Source organism: Poromitra crassiceps, assembly GCF_964638095.1.
Source record: "Poromitra crassiceps genome assembly, chromosome: 7".
NCBI lineage: Eukaryota > Metazoa > Chordata > Actinopteri > Beryciformes > Melamphaidae > Poromitra > Poromitra crassiceps.
The window spans coordinates 27,979,248-27,989,247 of NC_139628.1; the positions used below are offsets into that span (position 1 = coordinate 27,979,248).

General features: G+C 49.1%; 1 protein-coding gene across 1 annotated transcript in view; it reads right to left on the bottom strand.

Annotated features, from left to right (window-relative positions):
• The window catches only part of nhsl2 (NHS-like 2), a gene marked incomplete at both ends in the record, with an annotated part of 80,844 nt that overhangs the window by 4,819 nt on the left and 66,025 nt on the right, over positions 1–10,000 (bottom strand). Inside the window, 4 exons of the mRNA XM_083640043.1 lie at positions 1,424–1,550; positions 3,847–4,159; positions 6,491–7,661; positions 8,123–9,175. Coding sequence (XP_083496169.1) covers positions 1,424–1,550; positions 3,847–4,159; positions 6,491–7,661; positions 8,123–9,175 — 2,664 coding nt within the window. The remainder of the gene's footprint in view (positions 1–1,423; positions 1,551–3,846; positions 4,160–6,490; positions 7,662–8,122; positions 9,176–10,000) is intronic.

The following is a 10,000-nucleotide window of genomic DNA, read 5'->3' on the forward strand; positions in this document are numbered from 1 at the left end:
TGTGTGCACGGGTTCAAACCTGTGTATAATAGTGAACAGGTCTTAGGTGGTGTGTGTGCATGTTCAAACCGGTGTATAATAGTGAACAGGTTCGGTGGTGTGTGTGCACGGGTTCAAACCTGTGTATAATAGTGAACAGGTCTTCGGTGGTGTGTGTGCACGGGTTCAAACCGGTGTATAATAGTGAACAGATCTTAGGTGGTGTGTGTGCGTGTTCAAACCTGTGTATAATAGTGAACAGGTATTCGGTGGTGTGTGTGCACGGGTTCAAACCTGTGTATAATAGTGAACAGGTCTTCGGTGGTGTGTGTGCATGGGTTCAAACCTGTGTATAATAGTGAACAGGTCTTCGATGGTGTGTGTGCATGGGTTCAAATCTGTGTATAATAGTGAACAGGTCTTCGGTGGTGTGTGTGCACGGGTTCAAACCGGTGTATAATAGTGAACAGGTCTTAGGTGGTGTGTGTGCGTGGGTTCAAACCTGTGTATAATAGTGAACAGGTCTTAGGTGGTGTGTGTGTGCATGGGTTCAAACCTGTGTATAATAGTGAACAGGTCTTCGGTGGTGTGTGTGCGTGTTCAAACCGGTGTATATTTAGTGAACAGGTTCGGTGGTGTGTGTGCATGGGTTCAAATCTGTGTATAATAGTGAACAGGTCTTCGGTGGTGTGTGTGCGTGTTCAAACCTGTGTATAATAGTGAACAGGTCTTCGATGGTGTGTGTGCATGGGTTCAAATCTGTGTATAATAGTGAACAGGTCTTCGGTGGTGTGTGTGCACGGGTTCAAACCGGTGTATAATAGTGAACAGGTCTTAGGTGGTGTGTGTGCGTGGGTTCAAACCTGTGTATAATAGTGAACAGGTCTTAGGTGGTGTGTGTGTGCATGGGTTCAAACCTGTGTATAATAGTGAACAGGTCTTCGGTGGTGTGTGTGCGTGTTCAAACCGGTGTATATTTAGTGAACAGGTTCGGTGGTGTGTGTGGATGTGTGTGTTCAAACCTGTGTATAATAGTGAACAGGTCTTTGGTGGTGTGTGTGCATGGGTTCAAACCTGTGTATAATAGTGAACAGGTCTTCGGTGGTGTGTGTGCACGGGTTCAAACCTGTGTATAATAGTGAACAGGTCTTCGGTGGTGTGTGTGTGCGGGTTCAAACCTGTGTATAATAGTGAACAGGTCTTAGGTGGTGTGTGTGCGGGTTCAAACCTGTGTATAATAGTGAACAGGTCTTCGGTGGTGTGTGTGTGTGCGGGTTCAAACCTGTGTATAATAGTGAACAGGTCTTCGGTGGTGTGTGTGTGTGCGGGTTCAAACCTGTGTATAATAGTGAACAGGTCTTCGGTGGTGTGTGTGTGTGCATGGGTTCAAACCTGTGTATAATAGTGAACAGGTCTTCGGTGGTGTGTGTGTGCGGGTTCAAACCTGTGTATAATAGTGAACAGGTCTTCGGTGGTGTGTGTGGTCGGCGTGTGGACCAACAAGTCGTCATCCGTTTCCTCGGCGATGTGGAGTACTGTCCTCTCATTGGACGCTGAGCTGGTCTCGTCCACTGTGTCATCTTGAGCAGACAGAGAGAACATTTCTATAGAGACAGTCTGCATGTGTGGGAACGCCCATACAGTCTCTGAACGCCCACAATAGACGGTGGGTTAGCTGGCTCAGCCTGGCTGGGGGCGTGGTCACGGTGGGGTAAAAACCCCCGTTCTATCCATTCAGCAAAGTTAGAATTTAGCTGATAGCCCAGCCCAGGCACACACGATTGGGGATTTAACCACCGCAGTAAACGCACATCTGAGCAGACGTCTTGTGTTCTGCTCTAGAACCCCCAAACCTGTAGTTTAGAGCCGCAGCACCATCTTTTGGTGAGTCAGCCCATGAGATATATCGGGGGTTTTACCTCACTCGCGCGCCAGCCGTTTAACATTTTGTGGGCGTTCCCAGACATGGGGACTGTCTCTATCACAAATTCTTAATCACGTTCGAATTGATTTTAGTCCAAATGTGACTTTTTGGTCACAAACAGTGATTTCGTTCCTGTTTTGTGTGGCTTGCTATATACAGTGTGTGGTTTTGTCTGCACCGTTATGTACAGCAGTGGTTCGCAAACCCTCATATCAAGGACCGTCAATTTAGTAGACCCCATTTGATGAAATGTCTCTCGGACCCAAATCTGAGAATATTTCTATTGTTAGATATTATTATAATTAGTTATTCTTTTACATTATCTAATTGTGGTAACTTCTTGTAACTTAAAGACCCCTAAAGTCAAATATGCAGTGTTTCTTCTTGTTCCTACAGTTGGATGTGTGAGCTTCACTGTGCAGAATGATGTCTGTGCAGAGTTTGACACTAGAAGCTGTTTCCACAATCATCTGCTGAAAGTGGAACCTTTCTCAGAGCTCACTGAAAAGGCCGTTTTCAACCAGCACGATTCATGACATCACAAATCTTGGAGCCAATCCCTGTCCAGTATTCAGCAGTTAAAGCCCCAACACATTCTCACTCCCAACTCGTCATGCACTGCAGATCGGTCAGGAACCCTTGTGGTCACTTTGTCACTAGTGAGAATGTGTTGAAAGCCTGTGTTGTGTGCTGCGATTGGCTATGTTCTAGCTAGTTATGGCTGATTGGTTGCTTTGGATTTTTAAATGAGGGAGAAGGAGGGGAAGTCATTTTAAGGATTTTAACAAGATAATTTAACCATTTTTGTGGGGAAAAACCATCAGACACAAATTATTATTCAAAGTAGAATATTTCATACCCATCTTGAAACATGGCTTTAGGGGGTCTTTAAATAATGAATTGTAAGAATTCATCAATTTGCTGGGGACCCCGTGGAACCCCCACAAGTACCCGTGGTGGTCCGTAAACCCCACGTTGAGAACCACTGAATTCAGTATAGTATAATGTATTTTACCAAGGCTAATTGCTCTATAGGACATAAATAAATAATAATAAATAAGTAAATATCTCTGTCAATAAAATGGAGTCTGGTTCACTAAAATCTCACTCACAGCATAGGGCATTAGGGTATTCTAATACTAGCAAAAATAAAAAATAAACAGAGTGAGCTACTCTGTGCTTTGATCTGGTCCAACTTTCGAGCAATTTGCTGCGGAACCCGAGAAATCTCTTCAGGCAGAGTGATGACATTTGGCATCCCAAGCAGCACAAAGCAGCAGGGAGGCAAAAATAATGAAGTGTAGAAACTTCCACAGGCGACCATTAAAAGTGAATATGAAATGACAAAGACAGAAAGTTATGCAGCCCCTGTCAAAACCAAACCGTTTTTGCGAGTAATAACTAACGTTTGTCTGAGCCGATAGACTTGGAGCAGCAGATACTGTGGCGTTGGATAACTCGTAAATCAGAGTTACGGATACTAAAATTGCTTCCGAAAAGGGTTAACTCTGGAGATCTCGTTGTACTCTCCTCTGTGTAAAACAAAATGGAAGAATTATTTGCATAATTACATTGTGCCGAGACACATAATATTATCTGCTGGTCAAATGTTATCGAAAAGTCAGTGCCTTACTGCCTTATTATAAATATTTGCTGCTGAGACGCTGTTCTGGGGGTGGGCTGGGAGGGTGTTGTTGTTGTTGTTGTTGTGTTGGTGGTGGTGATGTAATGTAGTGTTTGTTTACCTTTTCTCTCTCTGTCTTGTGTATTTTAATTTAAATGTTGTATAAAATCATAAAATTGATCACAAAAAAACTATTTGCAAATACTGTTTGCCCAGGTCTCAACAAAACGCCAAAGGCTTTTACTGTATATATATATATATATATATATATATATATATAATGTATATATATATATATACAGTGTATGTATAAACCTACCTGCCCCGATCCCGCTGCTGGCCATCTTGGCTTCCAGCTCCGTGAGGGAGGAATCCTGGAGAGACGACTGAAGCGACGACTCTTTTGAACTCTCCTCGTCCGTTCCCAAGTGGTTCTCCTCTCTCTCTGGAATTTCCGGAGCGCCGGGAGCACCGGGAATGTCGTCCGGCGGGAACGCTCCTACCGGGGACCGCAGACCCACGGGGCTCTCGGCCTGTGGCGTCTGTCGCTCCGAGCTGCCGTTGGTGGAGGAGGAGTGGACCGACGAGGGCAGGAGCAGCACGTTGGGCTTTTTGGGGACCGGGGGTGGAACCTGGGGAGGAGGGAGGGAGGCAGGGAGGGAGGGAAGGAGGGAGGGAGAGAGGGAGGGAGAGAGAGGGAGAGGTATAATAGCATTTTAAAATCAATAAATCATTACCAGATTTACCACATTCATTCTGACACCTACTGTACATTTACCACAAACTAACAAGAGCATCCCTGAGAGGATTGCACGCAGCATCTACACTGGTGCATCTACACTGCATTTTACATTGTCAGCCACCAGGTCAGATTTGGAGGGAAATCTATTGGATTGCTTTACAGCACATAACAGGTAGAGGGTGCTGTTCTGCCAGAGCAAACGGAGCTTGTTCCATTGGACTCATGGCCATTTTGACTTTCCCACTCATTTTGAGTCTTTGAAAGGTGCCAGTCTACTTAGTAGAGAACAGGGATGTAATTCATTTATGTAAGACGAATTCATTTACTGACCATTTAGGTGGAATTGAGTGAAATTCTCTTTATATTTCAATTTATATTCCAAGTATTTTGGTGCTATCCAGGTACTATCCAGAGTTAGTTACAGTAGCATAAACTTAAACCCATAGATTGCCAGCATCACAAGCAACCAATAGTAAATAGTAAAGGACTGACTCGTGTGAGGAATGTTGTTGATCCTACACCCACCGGGGAAAACCAAAACAAACGGATTTAATCTGGCCACCTGCTAAACTGTCAAGGACACTAGCAGCAAAACTCTCCTGAAGCCCTGAGTGCAATCTGCGTCTCCAACGTCACCCCCCCGCCCCGACATCTGACGCCTGAACTCTCGTTTGAATTGACGAGGCCATCTCCACAGCAACGCTGTGTTCAGCCGAAGGAGGCTCAGACTACACACACACACAAACACCCATGGACTCTAAGGACTCACAGGCCTACACACGGTCACGCACGCACTCCCCCTAATTTCGCTCGTGATACTTGTACCATGAAGTGACAATAAAGTTAATCTCAATCTCAATCTCAATCTCAAAACTCAAAGCCCGATGCCCTGACAATGCAATAGATCGATGTAACAAATATGTGTGCATTACTAAAAATTATAGATAGGGTCATTTGTTTATTCTGCCACTAACGTAGCAGTTCCTGGGGTCCACACACAATAAAACATAATTACACATATAACACATGCAACAGGGCTCAATAAAAAACATAATTCAAGAAATAACTAGATGACTAGATGACTGCCTGCCTGGTGGTGTGACTATGTTGATCCCTCGCATCATTTATTTGTGATTTACAGACTTCACTATAACAGGTATTCCTAAAGGAACCCATTAGATTGAATGCCAACCTCTCCTCCACTCTGAGCCATGAGAGGCTGGCATGCCTTGTCTCTGTGCTCTGCCTCACACCTAATGGACAGGGCAGTGCAAAGCTCGCAGCGCTATTCTGAGCTATGAGACAGATCTCTTCACCTGACAGTGGGGAGCTTCACCGGCAGCACGTAGCACGTGGGAGGATCACGCTATTTAAACCTTGTAGCGTTATTCTGAGCTATTAGACATATCTCTTCACCTGACAGCGGGGAGCTTCACCGGGCAGCACGTAGCACATGGGAGGATCACGCTATTTAAACCTTGTAGCATTATTCTGAGCTATGAGACAGATCTCTTCACCTGACAGCGGGGAGCTTCACCGGGCAGCACGTAGCACGTGGGAGGATCACGCTATTTAAACCTTGTAGCGTTATTCTGAGCTATGAGACAGATCTCTTCACCTGACAGCGGGGAGCTTCACCGGCAGCACGTAGCGCGTGGGAGGATCACGCTATTTAAACCTTGTAGCGTTATTCTGAGCTATTAGACAGATCTCTTCACCTGACAGCGGGGAGCTTCACCGGGCAGCACGTAGCACGTGGGAGGATCACGCTATTTAAACCTTGTAGCGTTATTCTGAGCTATGAGACAGATCTCTTCACCTGACAGCGGGGAGCTTCACCGGGCAGCACGTAGCACGTGGGAGGATCACGTTATTTAAACCTTGTAGTGTTATTCTGAGCTATGAGACAGATCTCTTCACCTGACAGCGGGGAGCTTCACCGGCAGCACGTAGCACGTGGGAGGATCACGCTATTTAAACCTTAGTGTTATTCTGAGCTATGAGACAGATCTCGTCTGGCTGCACCAGACCAGACTGTCAAGCCCTAATCAAGGATGAGACAGAAGCAGTGTTTGTGTCACGAGCACTCTAGAGGCGGGGCTAAGAAAGGTGGGACATGTTCTGATGCATGATGTTCCTCTACACATGTTCTTCACTCTCACAGCTAGATACTGTAGACAGGCATTGTCCCATATTAAGCATGTTCTCAGAGATACCTCACCTTGGGTTTCTTTTTGTCCGACAGCTCGGCCAGACAGGTGATTGTCATCCTCGACGGAAGGGTCTTGCTCTTGTCCTGGAGCTCCGGGGGCTCCTGGTTACTGCAGGGGGAGGGCAGCGAGCCGCCTTCCCCCGGCCCGAGATGGATCTCCGTGTCCGGGTCGAATTCTGGCTCCATCGCCGGGTCTTCCAGGAGAGGCTGGGGGTCTGGAAGGGGAGGGAGATCGAAGAGAGACTGGGAGTGCGGGAGGAAGGGGAGGTCATAGGGGGGTAGGGTGTTGGCGGAGTTCAGGTCATGGGGCACCGAGGGACTGGTGGCAGTCTGCGGTGGAGGTTTTTTGGGTTTGGGTTTCCTCATGACTTTATAGATGTTGCCCAGCGGCACGGGCCGGTCAATGGGCGAGGCCGGGGGCGAGTCGAGGGCGAACGGGGAAGTGGAGGAAGGGGAGGGAGATTTGAGGAGGAGGTTTAGGGGACGCTTGGGCAAGGGGGGCTTGACGGCCACAGGCGGTCTGGGTTTGGGGGCGGTGGGGGGCGGGCTGGGGTCGTGGCCTAGGTCTCGGCCGTGCTGTTCTTCTTCGATGGTGTCAGAGGCCCCATCGGGGCAGTCCTCCAGGTCGCCGCGGGAGACGGAGCGCAGGCGGATGGTCTTGAGCTCGTTCTGGGTCACAACGGGCAGCGCTTGCGAAGAGCTGGGGCTGATTTTTCCAGGTTTGGCCGCAGTCGACGTGTCAGAATGTCGCCTGCTCGCCTTCTGCTTCGGCTTGATTGACGACAGCTCCAGATGTGCGTTCCCCGGCATCTCGAAGGACAGTCTCGACCTCGCCGTGGGGTCCTTGGGCGAAGGCAGCGATGATTTCCTCTCTGGGATCTTTGGACGCATCTTACACCCCGACATCCCAATTGTCCCCAGTGTCCCCGAACCTGCCACCTGATTGAGCGGAACGGTTGGAGTGGGAGCCTCTGATTGGCTGGAATAGCCGCTCGATGGGGACATGAGTCCTGGGGGCTTGAAAGGCGAGGAGGCCTTGGTGTCCGTCTCCAGGGACAGCTGTGCGGGCGAGGTGGCTCTGGAGGTGGCTGGAGAGTCCAGCAGTGACTCCGAGCTGCCTCTCACTTTCATACATTCTATCACTGTGGTACCTGTTGCTGTGCTGGAGCCTGATAGGGACCTGGGGTAGAGTAGAGTGGAGTAGAACAGAAGAGATCATAACATTTCTAAACTTCCAGAAAGCTTAATAAGTAAAGTAATAAACAATATAGCAAATAATGAGACAGCGAGACAGAGAGACAGAGAGACAGACAGACAGACAGACAGACAGACAGAAACAGTCGATCAGAGGTTCTCCACGGCTGGTCCGAGGACCACCAGGGGTCCTTAAGGGGCCTTCAGCGGGTCCCCCCAGCAGATGGACGAATTGTTAAACATCACCATTATTTAATTTATAATATGTTACCACAATTAGAAAATGTAGAAAAATGACTATTTTCATAGTTTCATGTCAGATTTGGCTCCGATACCCAATTTCATCAATGCCCCAATGTGTACTAAATTAGGGGTCCTTGATACTGTATTAAAAATGGTTGAGAATGACTGCAGTAGATGAGCGGTAGTGTTATTTCTGTGCCCTACCTGTAGGGGTCATTCTTCCACTCCCCCAGCTGCCAGTGAGCGGGGAAAGTCAGTTCCGTCTCTACCTCCCTCTCTGGCGCCTGGACCTCCAGACTCGGGGGTCCGTCGCTGCCTCCGCGGCCCAGCTCCCCATCGCCCAGGCTGGGCTTGGACGAGCAGGACGAACTGGGGAGGAGGAAATCCGGCTGGAAGTCCGGGAAGTGCTCTCTGGGGATGTGCAGGCTCTTGGGCCGTCCGTCGCGGTAGTCGTGGTGGACTCGGCCCTCGGCATCGCCCAGGTTCTTCATGAGGGAGACGCTCCTGACGGGAGGCGGCGGTTTGCGTTTGGACTTCTTCAGCGAGATGGAGCGGGAGCGCAGGCGCAAGCGGCCCTCGCCGCTGTAGTCCGAAGCCGTGACCGAGATGGTGTCGGCGGTGCTGGCGCTGTCCTCGGAGCTCCCGCTGGGGTAGAGCAGGGCGTAGTTCTCACCCAAACCCAGGAAGTTGTTCTGTTGTTGTTGTTGTTGCTGTTGGTGGTGGTGGTGGTCTGATATTGAGATAATGTTCCCGTTTCCGGTAGCATCTGTCGGTGTGGAGAGGGAACGCTCTCGGAACTTGAAGGCGTTGGCCGCCGCGATGGAGCGCGCCGATCTCTCCCTCCCTCTCCCGGACTCCCCGACCCCGCCTCCTCCGCCTCTCCCGCCATCCGCCACTGCGCCTTCCGTCTCGCTCCGCTTCCCCATCATCGCCGTCATCATGGAGAAGCCCGGCGTGTTGTTCCCTCCTCTCCCGGCAGATGGGTCCGACACGGAGGTGAAGGAACTGGAATGCGACCCCGAGCTCGCCGACCCCGCCCCTCCCGCCCCCACATGGCCCATGATGCTGTGCTGTTTGGGCGGGACCGCCGGGCCTTTGTTCACGCTGTAGCTGTAGGCCTCGTTCCACGCTGCGGGAGAAAAGGTGGAGCCTTTAGGTCCGTTCCAGGAAGGCGGGGTCGTGTTGGAGCACAGCTGCAGCCCAGAGTGGTCCATGGCTCCTGGGCGAAGGTGGTGCGGGGGAGGAGGCTCTGAGCTGCTGTGGTCTACAGAGAGGAAGAGGAACAACTGATCAGGAGTGAGCGGTATGAAATTTACTTCCGAGATTACTTCCAAGGAGAAGGAAGGAAAAAAAAAAAAAAAATCCATCTCTAGCTACACATATTTCACAAGACAGAACAGCTACGTTCCAGACACCCTCCAAATCTATCTATTCTCTGTTTGTTTAAATGTTTGTCCCACTGATGCATTGTGACATCATTGTGATGGCTAGTTTGTTTTATTAAATATGAATAGAGCATCAACGATTCATCGCTGTTGAAACAGCTTGAAGCTCAGTGTCTTGGTTAAAGTACTTCAGCAGTAGGGTCCTTTAGACATGACATGATACTAGCTGACTTCCACTGCTGTCACTCCTTAAAGGATTTTTTTTTAATGCATTGTTCACCGTCAAATAATCAAAACAACAAAATCAGCAATGATTTTGTGTTACGTAGCTAACTAGTGGACTAAGGCGACCAGACGTCCCCTATTTTCGGGGACAGGCCCAGATTTTGGTGACCTGTCCCCGGCTGGAGCTGTCCCCGAAAATGTCCACGATTTTCTTCTCCTCGTCCGCGGCCGAGATGACTGTCTTTCAGAGGCTCTAGCGGGCTCATTTTTAAATCTAGAGTGAAGATACAGATATGATATGAAACTAGAAAGACCAGCTCAGTGGCCTTGTGGTTTGAGTGTCCGCCCTGAGACTGGGAGGTTGTGAGTTCGATCCCCGGCCGAGTCATACCAAAGACTATAAAAATGGGACCCATTTGCCTCCCTGCTTGGCACTCAGCATCAAAGGGTTGGAATTGGGGGGTTAGATCAC